Raw genomic sequence first — 25,403 nt, 5'->3', positions numbered from 1 at the left:
TAGTTGTACATATCTGTATTAAACATTTCAATCTTCACCAATTATTCACAGACTAAACACGACAAGTCCAAAGATTAGTTTTAGTTTGGTAAAGGTCAGCAAAGGAATATAATGTTCGGGATCCAGATTTTGTTCCTGCGGGGGAGGAATGATTTTGCAGATTTCCTCCCTGCCCTCTAAAAAATATCTGGACATTGCTAGCAGTTCTTGAAGGAGCTGACATCACTGAAGTCACCATCTCCATAGCCAATGGGACCTCTCAAAAGTTTTTTGTAGACAAGAGAGCTTCTGTTCATGGAAAGTGGTGCCTAAATCCAAACCACTATGTTACTTTAACACGTTTGACAGACCAAATTATCATAAAATCTGGTCTTTAGAACAGGACCCCACAATCATTGACTTGTATCTGGACTGATTTCTGAGAGATTCTGGAAGAAAGCATGAGCATCTCTGTAAACCAGAAAACATTATAGTTATGCTACTGATGCCCAATACTTTCCCCCTTAAAATAGAAAATATACTATTCTGAACAAGTTTTCAAAATCAGAACAAGGTCCAATTTAAAAACAAAAGTAGATCTGCTGAAATTTATGTCCAGTTCATTCATAAATCTTTACTATGTACAAGGTTCTTCCTAATCTTGATACTTAGAATATTCCCAAGTGGTTTGCTATTGAATACAGCAAGATTATAGCTGTAAGCTGCTCTTTTGTTGAAAAGGGGGCGCTGGCGGCCACCCCAAATTATCAGGTGGAGGCACATGTAATTGGCTGTCCACTCTTTGGTTAGCTTTGGCATGCTAAGGATCTCTCCTCACATTATCCTTATCAACAAAATAAACCCGAGACTTCAGGGCAGCAGTAGAAATTCATGCTGTAGTTTCTAGGCATCAGTCACTTCCTTGGAAACAAGAAGTGGGAAGCAATAGCTTCAGAGCCTATCTCCATACAAAGGAAGGAACGATGCTGCTGCAAGAACTCAAGAGAGAACCTCAAGTTCTAAAGGGAGGATGCTGCTCCAACTGCATCAGTCATCTCTGATAGGAAGAAGATGGAACTGCTCTACAATCTTAGGATTTATCTCAATCTTTTTTAAATTTGACATCTATGCAGTGAGGAGAGCAAAGTATAGACAAAGGCCAGCATCTAGTAGTTAATGAATAAAAATGTCAATGAGAAATACAGACTTAAAGTCATGCAAGTCCCAGCAGCAAAAAGTGAGTTATGTAAGTCTTGCCACATGGACATGCTTGAGTACTATTAATAAAACTGTGGGCATTTATTTTTACCAAGTTGAACTTACACAGTTGAAAATGAAGCCTTAATTTTCATTGTACCACTGAAGTGTTTAAATACCTTGCATTAAACTACAATAGTATCTGTAAATATTCCCTGATAAAGATATGTGATTCAACTGAATTCTTTTAGCCTTTGTTGCAAATAGTGCCATCTTAAGCCACTTACCAAGGAACAAGCCCCGTTACAGCACTGAGATTTCTTACTTAGACATAAATAGGATTACATCATAAATTCCTCAGCTACATGGAAAAACTGTAATATATAACATTTGGAAATTCCTCACTTTAAAGCTCCTCCGTTAGCCCCTGCAACCCTTCATTTTGGTACTCAAGATGTTTTTCCCATCTTGTCTAGTGTTACCTGCTTCACTTTTGTCTTTAAAAAACATGCATTTGGAAGTTTCCCTTTCTAGCTACCTCCTATTATTTCAGGATGATATGCCTCAGTACTTTGTCAGTTCTTTTCTAGTCCACCTTGGATTCCATTTAGATCTATTGTTGCTAAATATTTTTCTAGCCCTGAAAGGCCTAGAACAATCATACCAATGATTTACTAGGCTCTCATGCAATTTTTCAGGGGATGCCTTTAGATGAAAAATCACTGTGCTGTAACAGTAAGCTCTGTTCGCAAGTGTGACTGTTTATCAGAGTCACCACTGCTGCCCTCACTATTGTCACACCAAATTGTAATGGTCTGATCAGAATTTTCCACACAATTTCCTTTGCAAGTAAAACAGATATACTTTCAAACATTACATTGACATAATGCACATTTAGTGCTGCTTGTGTGTTGGAAGCTGGCTGTTTTATAACTGTGAAGTTATTAATACTAGTTTAAGTCAACATGCAGTTGATTTCAACATTTCATTTCATTTCAACATTTCAACAGCAGAACAATTCTGGTAAGATTGGAACATTTCAACCTACTCTCTAGTGTACAACACTATAAACATTGCCTTTTTCTCTCTTGGGATCTTACAGTAGGCTTCTCAAATTGTGTACTGTTCATTTCTAACAGTATTCTGAGTCATTTGGGAACTAGAATCAGTCCTAATTCAGTTGTTCCCATTAGATGCATCTCCATTCCAGTCTTCTTTGTGTAATATGGATTATACACTAAGTTCTAAATAATTATTATATAGCAGTATCCCATGAATTATTTCTCATTTAGGAAAAGCTATAATGAGAAAACATCATGAGGATGAACTTTTGTCATTTCTTGATATGGAGAAAGCTCGTCAAGATACCTGTTGTTGCCTACAGAAACCTGAGTAAAATCAAATAAAAAAACCATTTGGGCAATAGGTAAGGGGAGAAGGGGGAGACAGGATTATGTTCCTTATTAATATGTAAGAAACAATATGCATATGTTTCAATTATAAATACTTTTTCAGACTGATGTAATTATTAGTATCAATGAGTTAAACCAGTGTGCTACTACTTGTCTTGAGGAAGTTATATTCTTCTTCAATTAATTATTTTAAAAAGTGAAGGACATTATCTTTTTGTTTTGTATCTCTCAGGGGAACCTATCTTTCATAAACAACCTCCAAACCTGATGCCCTATGCTCCAGATACACCCCATTGTATTCAGAATGTACTAAGAGCAACTCAGAACTCTTTGATTTATAATCAGAACTCCTGAATTTGTTCAACGGGGCTTATCCATCCTTTCACAGATGCAACTTAATGATTCAATTCAAATGATTCATTAAATCTAAGACAAAATAGACCTTATTGCAATCACCGGTGTGTGTGTGTGTGTGTGTGTGTGTGTGTGTGTGTGTAGCACATGAGATATACCCATTCATCAATCTTTCCAATGTTGTAGCAACAGTAGATATGGTATCAAGAAGATTATAAAATCAACACCCCATTTTAGAAAAACAATCAAAGTATTTTGAATGCACTGTTAATATAAATGGCCTCCTTGAAACTCCTCTTGGTAATGAGATGCCTTCCATATAGCAGCAAGTCTTCTGTTGTCTTCTTTCATCTTGTGTTCAATCTGTTTTAGGTTTTCCTTTTCCTTCTTCTATACCTGATCACAAACGGAAAAACAGCTTTTGAAATGCTTGTGTAAATAAGAAGGTGAATATTCTTATTTTTCTTCTGCATAAGTTCTGCTGTATTCACTTACTGGTCTTCCCAATGCATAAGGAGAGCTGTGTTAGTCTATGGTAGTCAAAAATCAGGAGGACCTGATAGTTCCTTTTCAGAGTAACACATTTTATTAAAAGACGTAAGCTTTTGTGAGCTACAGCTCACTTCATCAAATGAATTTGTTAGTCTGAAAAGGTGCTTACCAAGACACTGATTTTTGAACAATACATGAAAATAAGCTTTGGAATGCTAACAAAATATAAAGCTTCCAACCAAATAAAAAGTTCAACTAATTTTGTTAAATTTAATATATTTCTTTCTCACATGAAGCTGCATTTCTTGAAAACACCGTGAGGTACAATGGTAAGGCTTAGAGCCATTTACAGTGGTACCTCGGTTCACGAACGCTTCTCTTCACGACCAATTCGGGTCACGAACAGCTCCGTTTGCAAAATTTTGCCTCCGTTCGTGAATGCCGGATCGGGTGACGAACTGGATCCGCGGCCATTTTCCCTCCTGTGACACGTGGTCGTGGCTTCCTGTAGGGAGGGGGACTCTCCCTCCAAGCAATAACCGCCTCCCCACCCGCCTTCCTGTCCTCCACGCCAGAAGTCATGTCGAGCAAGGTTAGCGTTCTCTCTCTTCGTACTGTATTTTGTTTCATATTTTTGCGGTTAAAAAAACAACAACATATGGTTCAGAATTGATTAACCATAATTACACTGAACCTTATGGGGAAATTTGATTCGGGACGCGACCAAAATCGGGTCGCGACCAAATTCGGAGGGATCAGAATGGATTAACCGTATTTACATTGAACCTTATGGGAAAATTTGATTCGGGTCGCGACCAATTCAGGTTGCGACCAGAGTCGCGGAATGAATTAAGTTCATGAACCGAGGTACCACTGTATTTGTGAACAAGCTACATTTTATTCAGATTTACAAAATTAACAATGTATCTGTCTAAAAAGTAACACCTATACAATGTTCTTTATATCATATAATTAACTGTTAAGTAAGTTTTCTGTTGTTCTTTTAAGTTAGCATACTACAACATACTTTCATCTGTAAATTAACATTCTGCAAATAGTCCATATAGTTAAATCCTTGACCTGAACAGTGCTCTGTATCAGGGCTTCTTGCTAATCCTACAAATGTTTATTCAGAAGGAAACCCCACTGAATTCAGGAGGCTTTCTCTGAAATAAATAATTATAGAAATGCAGCTATGGTATGTGGCCTGATACATCTTTAATGCTGCTATACTACATGCAGCATAGGGCCAGGCTACCTGTGAGCCTGCCTTTCTCCCACTGATTCTGCTCAACCTACCAGATCTAGCAAAGAGGGCAGGCTCCAGGTCCTCTCTATTCAACAATATCATCTTCTTGTACCCAGGAGTTGTGCCTTCTCTGTGGCAGCACCTGCCTTATAGAACAGCATCCCCTGGAGATCCAAAGGTCCTGAACTTAATGGCCTTTCCTGAGGCTCTGAAGACCTGGCTGTTTCCCCAGGCATTTGGGCCAGGAAGTCAGGCTAGGCCTGTTGTTGATCTGTTTTTTATGACTGGAAGGTGTCATTTAACTGGGATGCCATAGGCTATTGTTTTAATTGTTGGGTTTTAATTTTTGTACGCTGTTGTGAGTGTAATGTTGTGAGACCTCATATAAATTATTTAAATACAGATAGTCCTCACTTAATGACCGCAATTGGGACTGGCAACTCCATCGCTAAGTGACATGGTTGTTAAATAAAACATCACATGACTGCACCTGACTTATGACATCGGTTCTGCTGTGGTCATTAAGTGAATCACCCGTGGTTGTTAAGCACATTGTCACATGACCACATCTTCCAACTTACTGTCAGCTTTCCCATTGACTTTGCTTGTTGGAAGCTGGTTGTGAAGGTTGCAAATGGCGATCACATGATCATGGGACGCTGCAATCATCACAAATGCGCACTGGTTGCCAAGTGCCTGATTCGTGATCACGTGACCACAGGAATGCTGCAATGGTCATAAGTTTGAGGACCAGTCATAAATTCAGTGCTGTCATAAGTTTGAATGGTCACTGAACAAGGCAGTTTTTAACCAAGGACTACCTGTAAATACATACATACATACATACATACATACATACATACATACATACATACATACATACTTTCCTAGGAGTAACTCCACTTGGAACATTCTGTGTTAAACTTGCTCCTTTATTATCAGAGCTATACAAATGTTTGGGTTTTTTAAATCATTCTGATGTGTATTTGTGCATTTCATGCTCATTCTTTATTATTGGAAACATTTTTCTTTCTTTCTATTTTATTTTGAAGGCTGCTCACTAATTCATCAGTGGAAATATGTGGACTCTTTATGGAGAAAAGCTGCTACTGACCTCTCTCAATTATCAGCTCAGAGATATCTTGTTAATATCTATTCTCCATTCACTCTTTGGAATGAAATACAGTAGAAACACAGGTATCTTCGAGAACATTTTGTCTGTTTATCAATTCACAAGTAACTGGACTTAAAATTCATAATCGAAAGATTAACATGAAGTACAGTAAAAGGCTTCAAGAGTGCAATGCAGGCTTAGTTTCAGATCTATGCCTGCTGAGAAAGCTCTGCCATGGATTTAATGAATGGCATAGACTGGTCACTTAGGAAAAAGGGGTTCATTGAAATGGTGCTGATTTTTAGAGATTTCTCCTTACTAAACCACCTTTACCAAACCATACCCCATTCAGCAAGGCAGTCTGACACTGGGAAGCACCTGTGCACTGTAAGGATGGGGAAATCTCCTTCTCCCAGCTGTTATCTGTTTGATGATATGTACACAACTCCTAAGTGAACAAAGGGGCTTTATAGCATGTTGTATTTGAAGGCAAAAAGATGCTTCAGAGTTGATAGGGACTCTCACATAGTATCTGGCTGCAACTCCTTAAAGCCACTGCATCTTTTCCAATCACCTTCCTGCAACTGAATCCAAAGTACTCCACAGTCCTTATGAACCTAGGTAATAGCTTTCTTTGAGAGCTGAAAGCATTTTCAAAGCAGAATCACTGCTTGTCTGTATGCTATGCTTCCCCAATGTTTTATAAGTTTCAAAAACCTGCAAAATCTGCTTGATTAAACTGTGCCAACCTTTGGGGGCTGATTGACACAGCTGGAAAAAGTGTTATGGTTCAATTCACAAAATGGTGTGATCAGTCACCACATGCAAATTTCATAGAAGAGCAAATTTCTGAGGCTAAATACCATAACAGAGAAGGACTGAACCTTAGGTAGTGTGTGTGTGTGTGTTTGTGTAGATGTGTGAGCATATATGTGGGTGGGTGTGAGTGTGTATGTATAGACAGATATAGATATGCTGCTCTAGCAAAAGCCTATTACACAGAAAGGAACATGGTGATACTAAAAACATGATGCACAAGAATCTGAATATGAGGCAAAAGGTGTTCTCAGTTCTGGGGGAAAAAAACCCTTTGAACCTATACTTCCCTCCATTTCTATAGCCTCCAGCTGCTAACCATGTTACCTACCTAAAACCCACATCAGGCTGAGAGCTATCCTGGAGAAGAGATACTATATGTCGCTGGAACCCAACATTTTCCCTCAATATCTCATTAAAAAATAAAACAGATAAATCATAGCAAACCAAAGGTCAATAAATAAATAATAGGGCCACTGGGGGAGGGGCAACAACTTTTCTTTTGGAGGCTTCCAAAAGTGGTGCATATTCCAAAGAAATGTTTCTGATCTATTCTCTCATTGTGCCAGAGATAAAGCAGAGAAGCATGGAAAAGAAGAAAAGTTCCCTTTTTGACTTTGATGACCACAGTCATCACTACAAATCCATATACAAATATATAAATATATAAATATATATATAAATATAAAATACAAATCCATGTAGATTCGTAGCACAAAAAATGTTTTGCCATTGTCCCCTAAGTAGTTTTACTTCCCAATTTAGCCTACAGCCCTGTGATTTCTTCATAGTCTCACATTCAAGTACAGTACAACCCTACTTAGGTTTTACAACCCAGTCAGGTCAGAGAAAAAACAACGAAGACTTTGTTGAAAGACTGGAAACTTTATATGGACTTTTTGTTGATAGAAAAAAAGATCAAAGTGATGATTTCTGGATTTGGAGATTAAAAAGGGCCAAAGAGGATGGGGAAAAGAATAAGATGATAATTACTTGACAGAAAGAAGGGCAGAAGACATAACTGTGTGGTTTTTTTTCTTTTTTATTCCCTTTTTTCTTTTTCTTACTTTCTTTTTCTTCTGTATACTTTTATTGTATTGAAAGATTCTAATAATAATAATGAAAAGCAATGATCACCTAGGGGCTGCCATAGTTATAGAATGAAAGGAAATGTGACCTTTTCTTTTACCCTTTTAATTGCTGGGGGTGAGGAGCTGGCTAGCTTAAAATACTAAAAAACTATGGGCTCTGGGATGTTCATATTTTGCTTTGATTATGGCAGAAGTGCAAAGGAATCTGATAGTGATGATTTTACGGAAATACATAATAAGGAAACAATTGAGGTTGGTTAAAGCCAATAGTCTAAATACAGGGAGCTGCGTATTGCTGACAAACCCAAAACAATCGAATTGCAGTCAAAGGTTTAAGAAAACAAACAATGGCATGGCTCCAGGGAGGCATTTTGGCTTTGGATGCTACACTGATGCCAGTTTCTGGTCTTCTGTTTCCTTTGCTGCTGGAGGAACATTTTCCACTGAGGGGTTTAAATCTCCACAATTTTATTTGCCTTTTACAAAAATGTCATTTTTTAAATAATAATTTTTATTCAAGCTTACAGATACAAAGATAAAAAACCAATACAAACTAAGAAAAATATAAAAATAAAAAATAAGAAGTATAGAGAAAAAAATTTAAAAAGAAAAAATATATAATAAAAAAAGATATACAAAGAAATAACTTCTCCTTCATCACAAATACAATTTCAATAACTTACCACCTTCTCTGATACTGCAACAAAAGATCTCTTCTTCCCATATCTCATCTCTTACCTATAAACAAATTCTTAAAGCCTCGTCATTCAACCCTTATCAGCAAAAGTCCATTAAGAGTTACCACTGATAACAACACATATATTTTAACCTTAATCAAATAAACCAACTTTATATTCCTGTCCTTTACTTTTAACTTAATACTTTCTCTGAAAGTATTAAAGCAATTTAATACTTTCTCTGAAAATACAACAAAATATCTCCTCTTCCCATATCTCATTCCTTGCCTATAAACAGATTTTTAAAACCTTGTTGTTTGGCCCTGGTCAGCAAAAACCCATTAAGCATTACAAGAAACAACAACATATATATTTTAACCTTGATCAAATAAACCAATTTTATATTCCTTCCTTTTGCTTTTAACAATCTTCATCTTTAATCCCATTAAATAGTGTCCCAAAACTTGATTTCTTTTCATTTTCTCTTTGTTTCTTCTCAGAATCTCCTTCAAAACTTTAACATGTCTCTTTTGTAAATCCAAAATAAGAAAGTTATCCAAGTCATTCTTCTGGTTTGTTATTTGTATATAACTTTTAATTATTAAGACATCTGCTGGTTTCATTTGTAAATCCAGTGCAACATCTTTTTCCATATCATTCTTGTAACCTGTCATTTTTAAATCCACATTCAAATCAGCCTCAGCCTTGTAAAGTAATTTCTGTTCCTCTTCTATAACCTCTTTTAAATCCACTTTTATGATATCAGACAAACTTAAGAGCAACTTCTGAGTGCATTGTTCCGAAATACCCTTGAATTCCTCCAAAGTTAAAGTATTTTGCTTCATTCTGTATTAGTGGGTCTCTTCTCCTTTAATTATAATCTTTAGTTCTTTCTGGTTCCCTCTAGTGTCCAACCTTCAAAGTCACATCTTATCATGTTTTTTTCTTATCAACAGCATTTTCCCATGGGAAGGTTTCTTATACTTAATTTCAAAATCATCATATAGAATTCTGAAGAACCCATAGGGAGGATTCTTGTAATTAGTTTCAAAATCTTATTTCAAATCCATCCGTCTCCTTAGTCAGTTTATAACTTTCCAAAATCAATGTTTTAATCACCTTTTTGTTGTTTATTCCAAAGTAAGTATGTAAACAAGTACAAGTTTGTACTTCTTTTACCAAAGATTGAAGAAGACTCGCCTGGTGTAATGAAACTTGCTGTTCTGAAGGTTCTTAATATCCAAAAAAATGTTAACAAATAATTTCCAGAAGTGATTAAGAAAGGAAGTATGCGAACCCAGTGTCCTTTTGAAAGCTCTGAACTGTGGCTTGGGCAAAGATGGCAATTCCTTGGCTCCCACAGCTCTATACCTGCCAGAGACCATTATTATACATTCTCCTTGTGGGGAGCTACTGTCTGGAGTGCTTGTGGGTGATCCCGAGTCCTCTCCTTGTCTGGACAGGAATTCTGAGAAGCTGATCCATTCCCTGGCTCCTCATTCCACTGTGGTCATCGGCTTCGCTCTCAGTAGAGCTATATTCAGTTCACCATTGCTTCCCTGGAAGTCCTATATAAGGTGGTCATCTGAGCTTTGTTGAGGAACATTTCACTGCTGATGGATCCAATGTTAAAAATCCTAGTATCCAGGCCCATGAGTCAGATCTGGCCTGGAGAATAGAGTGTTTTTTCCTTTGCTCATCTTGTTTGTGGTTTACGTTGGAAACATCAACTGTAAAATTATTTATTCAGTTGTGGTATTTAAACCTAACTCTTGAAAGAGAAAAAAATGATCAGATTAAGAATTGCCCTTTGTAGAATTATTTTTGCCATCTCATTTCCTACACTCAATGGCATGTACACACTGCATTATTTTAAGATATGTCATGAACTTGCAAATTATATAAAGAATATCTAGTTTGTGTATATTTCTGTACCCATCTGTGTGATTCACGAAGATATTGATAAATATTTTCCAAATATTTTACAACATCCCCCAAAAGTTAATAAAGGTAATATCTTTATTGAAGTAAGAACCTCTTCAACTCAAGAATGAATTCATGGGCACATCCATGTTATCTTCTTAGCAACGATACAGAGGTAGTTTGTTCCTGCCTTCCTGTTGCATTCTTAGCCTAGTTACATCCCTGCTATTTCACAGAAGTCTCCTATCCTAGCCCAACCCTGCTTACCTTCTTGAGCCCAGCAAGATTCCACCACCTATTGAGAGACTTTACCCTCTCTTTTATAATTACAATCAGGCAAAATAAACCATTTATTTTTGCTTTTGAGATCTTCAAAGCATGCTTAAATGGTTTCATACATGCTAAACCTATTCCATTTTGGGGGTGGTGGGGTGAGTAGACTTTATTGTATTGTGTAAATCCAGGGGATCTGGTTAGTTTAGGGTTTGGAATATTGTTCAAATCCAGTTAATTCAATAATTAGATTAAGTATTTCTATGAATACAGCCAATATCAGGTAAGGTATCAACAAAAAGGAACAAAAAAGGATAGGAAAGAAGCAAGAAAATCTAACAATCAGGCAGATGTTTTTAGCTATGAGGTACCTCAACCTACCTCTTTTGCTGTCCAATCCTGTTTGTAACAACAGTATGTGAAATAACCATTATATTTATGTTTAAAGAAATGATGAAGTTATTCTGTAAAATCTTTTCAATAACAACAGTAAAAGTATGATGTATAGTAAAAGTAACTATTTAAAATATGATTTTGTACTCAAAGAAGTTTCTTAATCTGATACTCACATTTTTGTGTATCCCAGATGCAGTTGTTTAGTATCTCACCCAGCAAGTAGAAGATGTTTATTATTGCAGTTACAGTGGCAAAGAAGACAATTTTAGCAGTCGAACCAAGGTAATCCAAGAGAGGATATACCCAAACCCCAGTTACATGATATATCCAACAGACCCTAACAGAAAACACATACAGAAAATATTCACTACTAATAATGAAGTATTCATTAAAAACACAATAAATAACTCACCTGTTTTCCTAAGAGCTCAATCCAACACAGAAACAATTCACACAGTGGGATTTACTCCCAATAAAATTAGTATAGGATCATAGCCTTCTTAGACCCTATTCTGAATAGGACAAAAAGGTTCTCTTCCCCCCCAGAAGGACTCCCTCCCTCAGAGCAGAAACCTTTGGATCCAACCCACTTTATGTAACAATTGTAATACTATTTGATTTACAATCAACATATTTAACATTATTTATAGTAAAAAAAAACAAAAAAATTATCTGTAGAAAATAAGGAAGATGGCCTCACCAGGGATGGGCCAGATCCAGGGCTACTGAAACAACAAGGAGAAAAACATAACTTAAATACACAACAAATGTATAATGTAGAAAAGTGGCTCAGACATCTCCCTAATTCACTGGAGTAAAAAAAGAAGAGGATGCACAGCACAATCAGACTTGCAAGATTCTGTTTATAGCCACTCTCAATAAAAGTAGTCTTAGCTTTCCTGTGGAGTTGATTTTTGGTCTGGTCTGCCTGGTTGGGCTGACACCATATTCAAAGTTGTTATCTATATCAGGGCTGTGCAACACTGATACATTCAGATTTGAAGTCCAAAGAGTGCTTCAAAGTGTGTGGGGGTCATTGTATAACACTTGCCTGCAATTCCATAGAGCAGCTGCATTTTTTTTCCCTTCAGGACTGAGCCCCGAGAAAAGCTATATACTTTCAGAAGTTGCAGACAAGTGCTATGTGTGACCCCACCCCCCACCCCCCAGGCTCTAAAACACATTTTTGCCTTTGAAGCTAAAGCACTGCACAGATCTGAGGTCTCTGTCTATCTATCCAACCCAACCCAACCCAACCCAACCCAACCCAACCCAACCCAACCCAACCCATCCATCCATCCATCCATCCATCCATCCATCCATCCATCCATCCATCCATGCTTCATTCAACACCCAGGACTGAAATTAATTAGGTAAGCTCAGAAGAATTTCTGATAAGTAATCTTTTTTGAGGAAAAAAAGCCATAAGGAAAGAATTCTAGCAACTAAACTTGCTAGAACTTGCTTTAGTTGCTAGAATTTTGTATCTCCTTCTCTTTCCTGTCTGACCCTCTCTGTTATGTGATAGGATAAGTTTCTCTCTGTCCTTTGGTTTTTGCAATGATAAGATTTGTGATCATGTTGTTTCTCACTGACATATGAGAACTTACTTTCACAATAAACACATATGTACCTATATTATCTGTAGACACAGAGCACTTTCAAACTCAATTTCAAATAATATGGGAGATTTACTGATGTTTTTATTTTTATATAGCAGGACTCTGAATATGGTTTGAGCAATAGTGCCAGGAAGGCTTTTTTAAAAAGTAATTCCTTCCCCTGCACTATTTTGCCAATCCAAAATAATTTCTCATGGAGAAAAATAAAGGTGCTATTTATGAATGAAGCTGAATTACAGTAACTTTAGGTGGAGTCAAGTGAGAAGATGGCACATGGTGAAAGAATCCTCTCCTTTATGTCATAAGGTGTCACAATTAGAAGTACTTGCATATACTCCAAAGTACACCCCCCTGCATCCAGAAATCTAAGTGAGCAATGACATCTTTTAGTCCAATACCTACTCAGTGCCAGAACTGCAAAATAAAAAAAATAACTATAGCACTTCTGAAATAAAAGTTATCCAGGCCCTGCTTAAATATCAACACACAGGAGAACCCACCAAGTCCTAAGACTGCCCATTCCATTATTGAAGAGCTTATAATGCTAGGAAGTTTCTTCTAAAATTGCTGAAATCTGCTTTCATGCAATTCCTATCCATTGGCTCTAGGACAACCCTCTTATGCAGTTGTCTTCCCTCTTTTGCATTATATTACATTTTGAAGACCACTATTTTGGCTTCCCTTAATCTTTTTCTGTCCAACAAAAAATGCCAATTGTTTCAATCATTCATTATAGGGCTTGGTTGCCAATTCTCTCACCATCCTGGTAATTCTTCAGATATAAACATTTGTCAATATGTGATACTCAAATACCATATAATCAGTTGACATATCTCCCAGATAAACACATGATTCAATCCTAATTATAATGAAGTTGATATTTAAAGAATAGAATTAAAATTCCTGTGATTTCATGACAAAACATGGATTTGCTCAGTCTTTTCAACTTAAAAATAAAGTCGAAATATTTTTTAGTATTGTTGATAATCAATCTGGTAGAACTCCTTGGGAAGAAAATTCCATGAAAATACCACAATTGATACTATTTGCTTCTTGAATCTATCTATCTATCTATCTATCTATCTATCTATCTATCTATCTATCTATCTATCTATCTATCTATCTATCTATCTTGTAGTGGCTGGGCCGGGCCTTTATCTTAAAAGACTGAGGAAAAAATAATGTATATATTGCAACCTCCTGGATCTATAGTGTATAGGCATGGGGTTTGAGATTTCACTCCGCACTTTGCAGATCAGTCTCACAAGAGATAAACAAAACAAAATTTTATTTTAAAAAAGGAATTAATATGAAACTCATTTTAACAGTATACATGCAACGCTTTGACAGGACACAGTATGTTAACGATCACTATAATTGGTGAGCTAGGGCAGGATCTCCGTTTGCAAATTATATTCAGTTCACAAGAAGTTAATAATGAGAAAATAAATCTGGAAAACAGCCTGAACTTGCATAGAATGTCCTACTTTGCCAAGAAAGAAGAACAAGATATAGTAAGGCTTGGCTTAGATAAAATAAGTTAAAACACAGCTTCTGACTAACACAATTCTGAAACAAGTTCTCTGCTTCTTTTCCCTGGATCTCCAGTCATTTATTAGAACAGTTGGAGAAATGGTGCCCCGCATTTGTTTTCCCAGCTGAGATACACCAGCTTTCTACTTTGCTTTCCCTGAATACTGCCTTTATCTTTTAAAAGGATGAAACTGCTATATATTCCAACCAGATGCTATCTGGCATTTAAACTGGCCAGGAAGCTGTGATATTATTAATGCAGGCTAATTATTTTACAACTCTGGACTGAGATTATTTCTCTCTCTCTCACACGCACATACAGCCAAAAGATCTAGACTGTAATCCTGTCAAACAGTGAGCTTTACTCCTGAACAATGTATATGATTGCATTATTATGGTGATACAAACTGTCATAAACTATGACCAGTTTCATCAAGTAATCAGAAAATATTTTCATCATTTTGGGTGAGAAACTGCATTTTCTATGATGTGCCCAAGGCCTGCAGGGGAGAAGGGTGATTATGTGGCATCACCAGAATGCAAGGATGAAAAACTTAAGACGCTCATTTGATCTCCTTTGCCCCTAAAAAAAAAAAATCCAAATTGGAAAACAGGCCCTAAAACATCTGATCTCACCCACCCTGGGGGACTTTGGGGTACACAGATGGAGTGCTAAGAGCTGCATGTGAGCAGTAGATTGCAGGCTGCCCATCCCTCATTTAGGAGACTGATTAGAACAAATTTAATAAAGGAAATATTTCTGCAAACGCTGCTATCTATCTATATCCTAGATATCTTTGGCTGATGTTAGAAAAGGGCAGAAATAAGAATGGAAATAAAACTCAGCATTATTTCCACATAAATGTATGTTGAAATTCTATTAGTCATGATGAGCTGTGGTTGCTGATTATTAGTCTGATGACAATAGTAAATTGAATAAAGTTTCCATTCTCTTACTTTGGTGATAGGAAATATCACAAAACAGTCACCATTTTCCCATAGAGAGAACATGATCTTTGGGTCTGTACTGAGGAACAGTATTTCAGTAAAGTGCACTCATTGCTGTTGAGTTTTGAAATTCATGCAATCTTATTAGAAATGGATTTGGGGAAGAACTTAATTGGCAGGGTGATGATGTGAAATGGATAGATGTAATGGTATGTGGGAATGACCTTGGGAGACGGAGGGAGGGGGGGAAGAGATGCTGCCTAGGGAACAATCAGATAAGAGGGGGCATAGCCCACAGCTGCATAATGTGTAGAGAAAGAAACTCAGAAAGGAACCTCCCTAACTTATCAGGCTGTAAAAGAGATGGTGGGAGATTTGTACTTTCAGACTTGCAAGATTTTGTTAATGTAGCCTTACAATAAAGTAGAATTAGCTCATCTGGTCATGGTTCCTGTCTGGTCTACCAGGGAAGGCTGACAGGGCTATGTCACTTGAATGGCACCATTTTCTCAATTTTTTCCCCTTGGGTTTTTGGGAGGATTTTAAAAAAAAATAAACAATGCTAAAACCATTTTAGGGCTAATTTTAATACGTTTCTCATCTCAAAGTAGGAGGAGACAATGGAACAGTTTGCAATTGGTCAGGGAAGCTCTGATGTCTAAAAAACAAGTTTGGAATTGTATGTTCACCACTTCTGGATTAGACAATACAGAGATAAGTGAACAGATAGGCTGACCAGGTCTAAGGTAAAACTTCGTTCCTTTTCTCCTTAATGGTTTGCTTTGGAAAAATAGTGTGATATGCCCCTAAATACTTTGTGTGAGAAAATCTCAGAAAATGTATCCATCTGAACCAAGGAAGATATGCTGAGCATATTTCAAACAAGTTTTATCGAAACAAACATAGTATTTCTCACACATTCAACTGTGCTGTTATCAATAGGAACCAAAATGTTCCAGTAACACTTATCTTGGATGTTATATTTCCAATAGCAGAAATTGATACTTACCCATTCACTAAGTTTTACTGCAGAAGCCTTATATGTGAATATGTGACCTCCGGACGGTCACTCATGGCCTGTCACCTCCGGGTTGGACTACTGTAATGCGCCCTACATGGGGCTACCCTTGAAGAGTATCCGGAAGCTACAGCTGGTACAGAATGCGGCAGCGCGGACAGTTCTAGGAGGGCACGTATAACACTGCTGTTGTGTGAGCTGCATTGGTTACCAGTTTGTTTCCGGGTCCAATTCAAGGTGTTGGTCATCACCTTTAAAGCCCTTCATGGTACGGGACTAGGTTATCTGAGGAACCGCCTCACCCCGGTCATTTCAGCCTGCCCCACTCGGTCCAGCAGAAGGGGCAGGTTGCAGAATCCACCAGTCAAGGAATTTCGATTGGTGGGGTCTAGGCAGAGAGCCTTTTCTGCTGCAGCGCCCGCCCTATGGAACATCCTGGCTCCTGAGGTCCGGTGTGCCCCCTCCCTCATGGCCTTCCGGAAAGGGATCAAATCCTGGCTCTGCCAGAAGGCCTGGGGGCCAGAGGGGGGCCCGCACCTGTGGAGATGGCTGGTGGGGTGATGGGTTGTCCTCCCCCGCAGCATCTTACAGGTTTTTTAGGGCTAAAATCATAGGAGGTTTTTAGGGGAGGTTTTTGCATTTTTAATATATGTTTTTTAATTATTTATAGATTGTATCCATGTTTGGAGAGACCTGTGTTTTTTCTTCTTTTTTATTATTGTGAGCCGCCCAGAGTCACCCGTTGGGGGAGATGGGCGGCATACAAGTCTGAAAATAAATAAAAATAAATAAAAAAATAAATATTCTGATTAGTAATGGAAGGTGTTTTGAGGAGATGAAGGGTAGTGGGACAGAATTCATTTTTTTGGATCACTTCTTTAAGATACAGTGGATTTAACCTATTCTAACATTAAGAGTGCATTTAGGGCTTTTCCCCACCCCAATCTCAGTTCCCCACCCCAATCTCGGTTCCTCAGACCATCTCACTGTAATGCTAATACCAGCATATAGGCCTTTGTTAACTAGAGAAAAACCAATTGTGAAGCAGGTGAGAGTTTGGCCTGAGGTAGCAATGGAAGCATTATGAGGCTGTTTTGAGGGTACAGACTGGGACATGTTTAGGGAAGCTGCAACAAATAACCAACATACGAATGTGGAGGAATATGTTTCATCTGTAACTGCATATACCCAGAAGTGTATGGAGGATGTCAGTGTTACTAAGAACATCATCTTATGGGCGAATCAGACAGCTTGGATGACTCATGAAGTATATGTGAAGTTGAAAGCGAGGAATGCTGCTTTTAAGTCTGGCAACATGGGGGCTTTTAAAACAGCTAGAGCTGATGGGAACCGGGCTATAAAAACAACAAAGTGGGCTTATGGTCAGAAAGTTCAGAATTTTTTTCACAATTCTACAAATACCAGGCGTATGTGGCAGGGTATTCAAACTATTACAGATTAGAAGACTACTCCGACATCATGTGAGGAGAATATAGATTTTCTTAAAGAACTTAATAGGTTTTTTGGTAGGTTTGAAGCATTTAACAATACTCCCGCGAGGAAGGCTGTATCTCATCCTGACGAGCAGGCACCTCCCCTTGATATAGTTGATATTTGGAGGACCCTGAGAAAAATTAATACTCAGAAAGCAGTGGGCCCAGATAATATTCCAGGGCAGGTACTGAGGGACTGTGCTGAACAGCTGGCCGGTGTCCTCACAGACATATTCAATATTTCTTTGCACCAGGCTGTGGTCCCAGTAGGCTTTAAGAGTGCAGCTATTATACCTGTACCTAAAAAATCTATGATCGTGCCTCAATGATTATATTGTTTCCAGACTTCCTCCTTTGTTTGATCCACTTCAGTCTGCTTATCAGCGGAATCGCTCTGTAGAGGATGCAATTTCTTCTGTTCTTCATTTGAGTCAGGTACATCTTGAGGAGAAGAACAGTTATGTGTGATTGCTGTTCGTAGATTTCAGCTCCGCATTCAGTATGATTGTTCCCCATCATTTGGTGGACAAACTGGGCTCTCTGGGTTTCAGTACTCCCTTGTGTAATTGGCTACTTGACTCCCTTACTGAGAGGTCTCAGTCAGTGCGAGTTGGAAATAATATCTCTAACTCTATCTCTCTGAGCATCGGCTCCCCACAGGGCTGTGTCCTGAGCCCATTCTTGTTCACCCTGATGACCCATGACTGTTGTGTCAGGTTCACCACCAATTCCATTGTGAAATATGCAGATGATACATGGTGGTGGGTCTTATCAGGGATGACAATGAGTGGGCTAATAGGGAGGAGGTGAAGGGCTTGGTGGAGTGGTGTAATAAAAACAGCTTGGTCTTAAATGTGGAAAAAACTAAGGAGATTATTATAGTTTTCCGGAAGAAACGGTGTAGTCACACTCTTCTTTTTATTAATAATATAGCTGTGGAGTCAGTCAGTAGCATTAGATTCCTAGGGGTGCAGTTAACAAATAGTCTGACCTGGTCTCTTAACACCACATTTTTGGTAAAACAAGCACAGCAACATTTACATTTTTTGCTCCGGATGAGGAAAGTACATCTCCCATCTTCCATTCTTCCTACTTTCTATAGAGGCACTATAGAGAGTGTACTTACTGATTGTATTTCCATCTGGTTTGGAGGCTATAGTGCCTCAGACAGAAAGTCTGTGCAGAGGGTAGTAAGGGCAGCAGAGAAGATAATTGGGATCTCTCTGCCTCTCATCCAAATACTAGACAGGAATGCGCGCTGCCTGTCTAGAGCTCAAAAGATCGTCAGTGACGCCTCCCATCCTCATCATGGCCTGTTTTCTTTGTTACCCTCTGGGAAGAGGTTTTGCTGTATCTGATGTAGAACAGCCAGATTGGGAAATAGCTTTGTCCCAGGCTATTAGATTCTTGAATGTTTAATAAGCTAGTGTTAAATGTGTATAGAATGTATATTTTATAGTAATTATGGTATCTTGATTGTACTTTTAGTGTCTGATTGTAATTGTGAGCCAACTCCAATGGAATTTCATTTTATTATGCACTTGGTGTATAGCGTATAGCGGAATGACAATAAAGATATTCTTCTCTTCTCTTCTCTTCTCTTCTCTTCTCTTCTCTTCTCTTCTCTTCTCTTCTCTTCTCTTCTCTTCTCTTCTCTTCTCTTCTCTTCTCTTCTCCCTTCTCTTCTCTCTTCCCTTCCCTTCTCATTCTCTTCTCATTCTCTTCTCTTTGATTCTGTAATCTTATTCTACAGTTAACACTGTAGAATTTAAGTCTCCACTAATACCTTTTCCACAAAATTTGGAACAGTTTTCCAGCTGGAAGCAAAACAAGATTAGCCCTAGAGCCTTGTCCTGGAATAATGTATGTCCTGGAATAAATTGTCACTTATGTTTGTGTAAGTCTTGCATGCTTGATCCCAAAGCACCATTACAAATGAATGAAAGACTTGACTAACAACAAAAAAACTGACTTAAATTCTACATCAAATGTAGAGTCAGAACTACCTATGGACTAGCCAGTCTGACCTCATTTAAATGCCCAATTAAGACCTGCTTAATACATTAGACTTACACTTGCTATCTTTCTCTTCTCTGGAAGTATGGCATTATCAGTATTTTTGCATTGTCTATATAAGGAATTGGAAAAGTAGTGCTGCTGCCATGGAAACATTACCTGATGGCCTTTATTGTGGAGTTCATTCCTCCTTGAATGCATGCTAACTCAATACTGTACAATAATGGCCTGATCAACCTTAGGCATAAAGCTTCCATACAAGATTATTTGTTATTAACTCTAATGAATGCCTTCAACAGTGCAATTGTTGTCTAAGCTCATTATTAGATAAGCATAAGGAAACATGCATTAAGGCTCATTTTAGAATGCCACGCTGTAGCCATTTTGATAAGTCGCTACTTTTTCCGGTCTTATAAAGTAACAGACAATTTAGTATTAAATATGCCTGGAAAGAAAAAAATGAAGTCTGAACTTCCAGCCAAGATAGGCCAACCCCCCCCCCCAACAATTTAAATGCACATGATATCTCACTTTTATCATGGCAATAACAACTGAATTTCTTTTTTCTTTGTAAAGGAGTTAGAAACCATAGCAATTTCAACTCTTGTTTATATTCAAGAAATCTACTTCACCACTGGATTGTAACCTAACATGTGAAAATGGTTTTCGTCTAAAAAAGAAATCTTTCGGGCAATAGGGCAACAAAACCCACATCTTGAAATATGATTTTAGAATCTGAAAGTAGAGGTTATAGTCCTGGAACTAGGAGGGCATATTAGACTTAGCTAAATCCCAAACCAAGCCAATCTTTTTGGACCAACTTTAAGGGTCTGGCAGGTAACATGAAATCTCCCCAAAAACAACAGGAAATGAATTGAGACTGTCATAAGACTATAAGTACGACTCTAAGTCCTACACAAAAGTACTATATTTAGTAAAAATTGCTATTTTAAGGTTTCACTGTAAAATACCAGTTTTGGAAAAGAGCTAGAGAGAAGAGTGTTACTGTATGACTCCAGTCTACCTATCAAGAGGTCTACTTCTTGATCATGGGGAACTGTCGATCAGATTCAATAACTGCTTTTGGGGAGAGATGTGGAATCTTGCATCATCCTCTGCTGCATTTTCTTTTGCTCTCTGATAGTTACAGGTAGTCCCCGTTCAGTGACCACACTGTCAGCGACCATTTGAAGTTATGATGGCACTGAACGAGGGAACTTATGACTGTTCCTCATGGTTGCAGCTATTGCAGTCCCTACAGTTATGTGATTGCAATTTGGGCACTTGGCAACTGGCTTATAATTATGACATTTACACCATCTCGTGGTCATGTGACCGCTGTTTGTGACCTTCACTGCCAGTTTCCAACAGGCAAAGTCAATGGGGAAGCCAGCAGGAGATTGTAAATGGTGATCATGTGACCACAGGATGCTGTGACCACGCAGGATCTGCCTAACAATGGCAACTAGAACTGCTGCAATTGCCATTTTAAGTGGCCACAATCATGTGATGTCACGCTTTATGAGCATGTTGCTTAGTGATGGAATTGCCAGTCCCAATTACCATTGTAAAGCAAGGACTACCTGTATATTTCATTGGAGTAAGACATTTTTTACAGAACTCACTTAGCTTTGCGTAGAATGGGGCAAAACTGTGATTTTGCATTATTTATACTTCTCCTTTCTGATTCTATTGATCATCCTTCTTCTAAGGAAGGTACCTCCTTCCTTCCTTCCTTCCTTCCTTCCTTCCTTCCTTCCTTCCTTCCTTCCTTCCTTCCTTTTATACCATTCAGAGACATCAGCAATTAAATAACAAAAGAGATTAACAAAAAGTTCCCCACCCAAACTGTGAAGATGCCCTTTTGCAATCCCTCGATTTGCATCTATTATTGGGCAATAAATCTCCTCAGAAGGCACAGTTCTGCCTCCATATGTCTAATTATGTCACAGATGAAAAATGCAACAATTACTACTCTCATTTAAAAATTAGGATTTTTTTTGCATCTATGGTAGTTTCATTCCTTCAGAAAAGCCTGCTGAGCTAGCTTTACAAAGGTTACAGTTTGCATTTTTCCTATTATAATCAATAGGGAAGATCAAAGCTTTGGGCTTCTTAATCTTGTTTCAGATTCAAACCCCAGCTTGAATTGGGTAACTTTTGATTTGGTTTGAGTTAAATTGCACTTCTGCATAAATCCTCACATTGAGGCGCAAGCTAAATCTTGTGGTCTGTATTCATCTCTATTTGAAACACCTCACTTTTGCAAGACTGAGCAATGAAAATGATAGGAGAAACAGAATGCTTATTTTTAATTTTGTTGACTAGCAAAAGAAAGAGGCACAGCAACAAATTGCTAAATAATGTCTCATGGGGGAAAAAAGTCTCTAAAAACATAAGCCATATATAGTATCAGAAAAACCATAGTGTGAAAGTTTCCATCAAATCCTGCTTGTGAAATTTGGCAAAACTTTGAAATATCAGTGATTAGATTTAACAATGTGAAAATGCATTCCTTACCATAATATGTAGCCAACCGAAATAGTGCACACAGCAATCAGTCCATAGGTCCTGCTGGGATATTCATGATGGGTCGTTCTCATCTCAATTAATATAAATGGTAAAACAGTTGTATGCTATAATGAAAACAAAACAGTAGAAACCGTTCATCTTCCATGAATTCATTAAGTAAAACATTATATTAGCACTTATTTCTAAGATATTGCAACTTAATGATTGTATCCAGTAGATATAGAAAAATATTTTTAAAAACTGTATAAGCCTGCATAAAAAGATAACTGGGTCTATCCCTGGTGACTGAATAGACAAACGCCTGCCATCTTGACAGGTTCCTGGCAATAATCATTAGCTCTCTCAAGAATATTCCAGTGGCCTCCTTGGTTCCAGCCATCCATGGGTTTTTGGGATTTTTTTTTATCCTGCCTCTTTTTTTTTTTATAAATAACTCAAGGTGGCGAACATACCGTATTTTTCGGACTATAAGACGCCCCCATGTACAAGACGCCCCCCATTTTTCCAACCCAAAATTAAGAAATCAATATTTTAAAGATAAAGCAGAGCACATTTTTATTTAGTAATTAGGTAACATTTACCTGATACACTCAGTGGGAGGAGGTCCAAACTGTCTCTCTGCAGCTCTGTTTCCATGCTGTTTTGCAAAACTGATTACATTCAGTTTAAATTTTGCACAGTAAGACATTCTCTTATTTATATTTTTATTTTCTGACATCTTTATGGGCTCTCCACCTCCAATGGGATGAGTTCCAATTGGTTTGTTCAGCATCAGCTGACATCAGTTACATAAGGCTCCTGATTGGAGGAAGCCCGTTCGCAGAGACAAAGTATGGGCAGTTTCACTCGTGGTTGGAGGCTTGTGATTGGAGGAAGCCCGTTCGCAGAGACAAAGTATGGGCAGTTTCACTCGTGGTTGGAGGCTTGTGATTGGAGGAAGCCCGTTCGCAGAGACAAAATATGGGCAGTTTCACTCGTGGTTGGAGGCTTGTGATTGGAGGAAGCCCGTCCGCAGAGACAAGGTATGGGCAGTTTTGCCACCGCACGGTTCTCTTTTCGGCTGACTTCCTTGAATAAGACACCCTTCAATTTTGAGCATAAGGATTTTAGAAAAAAGTATCGTCTTATAATCGGAAAAATACGGTACCTAATACTCCTTCCACCTCCTATATTCCCCACATCAACAACCCTGTGAGGTGAGTTGGACTGAGAAAGAGTGACTGGCCCAAAGTCATCCAGCTGGCATTTATCTATTGTTTCCCCTTCTTCAAGTTCCTTCAACTTTGCCAAGCATTTTTCTAGTCCTTCACCCATTCCCGTCACCTGTTCAAGGTATGTGAGGTCCTGCTTGCTGATCACTGCCTTCTTGAAGCTGATTATCTTCTTTTTCTTGCTCTTTCTCAAGGCACGTGGATCGAAAACCAGCATCAGTGGTGTGTGTTGCTTAGCCTAATGGTGATCCAGAAGGCTAAGAGCTTATTCCATGACTTATAACAGAAGGCTGGTGAAGGTGCTGCTGAAGAGGCATTCACTCCAAGCTATGGGTGGTTCCACCACTTTAAGGCTGGTATGAACCTTCATAACGTGAAAGTCAGTGGTGAGGCAGCAAGTGCAGACGAGACTGCAGCCAAGGAGTTCCCAGAAATCCTTGAGGAGATCATCGAGGAAGATGGTTATTTGCCCCAGCAAATATTCAGTGTGGATGAAACGGGGCTTTATTGGAAGAAAATGCCAGATAGAATGAACATCAGCAAGGAGGAGAAGACCATGCCAGGCTTCAAAGCTGTGAAGGATAGACTAACTATGCTGCTAGGTGGCAACGCTTCTGGTGACCTGTGCCTAAAACTGCTGCTAGTCTACCACTCTGAGAACCCACAAGCTCTCAAGAACATCTCAAAAAGCTCACTTCCTGTTGTGTTGAAGGCTGACAAGAAAGCTTGGCTCATCCTTCTCATCTTTGAAGACTGGTTTTTCCACCATTTCATCCTGGAAGCAGAGAGGTACTGCCATGCGAAAAACATCAACTTCAAGATTCTGCTTATACTGGATAATGCCCTGGGTCATCCACCTTACCTGGATGATTTCCATCTGAAAGTGAGGTTTGTAGATCTCCCTCCCAACACCACCTTCCTCCTGCAGCCAATGAACCAGGGAGTGATAGCAATCTTCAAAAAATAGTATCTTTGGAGCACGTTTAGGCAGGTAGTCCAGGCAACCGAAGCAGACTCCCAGATGACCTTGCGCCAGTTTTGGAAGTCCTATGACACCTACAAGGCCATCAAGAACATCGATGCAGCCTGGCGTGAGGTTACCCCTGAGAATATGAATGGGGTGTGGAAACGTCTGTGCCCTCAGTTCGTTCATGACTCTTGCGGGCTTGAGGTGGCAGAAAGGGAGTCACAGGCTGTTAACGGCACCTTGGTTGTCCTCAGCAAGGAGTTTCAGCTCTACCTGGAGGAGGGGGACTTTCATGAGTTGTTAGCTGCACAGACAGAGGACCTCTCCAATGAAGACCTCATGGAGTTGGAGGAGCAGTGAAAACAAGAGGAAGAGGAAGAGATCAAACCAGTAAGTGGTTCCAGACCAACCTGATGGCAGAGGGGCTTAGCTTAATTGAGAAAGTGCTATCATTGTTTGAATTGCAGGACCCTAACATGGAGCACTTCACCAAGGTGTCTGCAGCTGTCCATGATGTAATCCAGTGCTACAGCATCATTTATGAGAAGAGGAAGACCACCAACCAAAGTTCACTGGACCACTTCTTCAGGAAGGTGGAAAAAAGTGCTGTTTCAACTACAGGGGATGAGCCTACACCATCTCCACAAGCGCCTACGCCATTGCCGCAAGGACCTACGCCATCACCACAAACACCTATGCCATTGCTGCAAGCGCATTCATCAATGCTGCCGTTTATGTAAGGTACAAACTGAGCATGTTTTTTATGCTTGTTGGACTTGCGAACAAAACAGACTTATGAACAGCCTCTTGGAACGTAACCCAAGTAAGTAGGGGACTGTCTGTATCCCTTTACTTTTTTTTGACACCTGCCTGTTTATTTAGCATTTCTCTCTCCATATATGGCTCTAGTCTAACATGAAGAAATAAGAAGTATTGGCAATGGACAATACAAGTACATTCAGAGTGGTAACCATGTAATAATTAACATAAATTGAAGAACAAATGATGTTTCTATTTTATATACACTGCTTCACAGTCACATTTTTGTAAAGACTGAGCCCAAACAGAATGTTAAGTTTCACAGAGTGAT

General features: G+C 38.6%; 1 protein-coding gene and 1 long non-coding RNA gene across 3 annotated transcripts in view; one reads left to right on the top strand and one right to left on the bottom strand.

The window, feature by feature from the left end:
• Window positions 1-25,403, bottom strand: part of AIG1 (androgen induced 1) — a 110,701-nt gene continuing 85,298 nt past the window's right edge. The window contains exons 4-6 of one of the 2 annotated variants that reach the window (XM_088141632.1): window positions 22,124-22,239; window positions 11,147-11,310; window positions 1-3,338 (exon numbers count right to left, since the gene is read on the bottom strand). In XM_088141632.1, coding sequence (XP_087997758.1) covers window positions 3,301-3,338; window positions 11,147-11,310; window positions 22,124-22,239 — 318 coding nt within the window. In that variant the 3' untranslated portion in view covers window positions 1-3,300. Of the gene's footprint in view, window positions 3,339-5,996; window positions 10,153-11,146; window positions 11,311-22,123; window positions 22,240-25,403 lie in introns of those variants that run through there. The other variant, XM_088141640.1, reaches the window with a different exon arrangement.
• Window positions 3,251-24,385, top strand: LOC148217098 (uncharacterized). Its single transcript, XR_015796353.1, has 3 exons — window positions 3,251-3,388; window positions 5,736-5,880; window positions 23,541-24,385. It is a non-coding gene; the product is annotated as an uncharacterized LOC148217098 (long non-coding RNA).

Source organism: Python bivittatus, unplaced genomic scaffold, assembly GCF_059951505.1.
Source record: "Python bivittatus isolate LINGU-HERP-01145 unplaced genomic scaffold, Pbiv_v1 ctg000020_np1212, whole genome shotgun sequence".
Taxonomy (NCBI): Eukaryota; Metazoa; Chordata; class Lepidosauria; order Squamata; family Pythonidae; genus Python; species Python bivittatus.
Note: the sequence above shows the minus strand (reverse complement) of the source record. Positions and strands in the feature narration are given on the sequence as shown.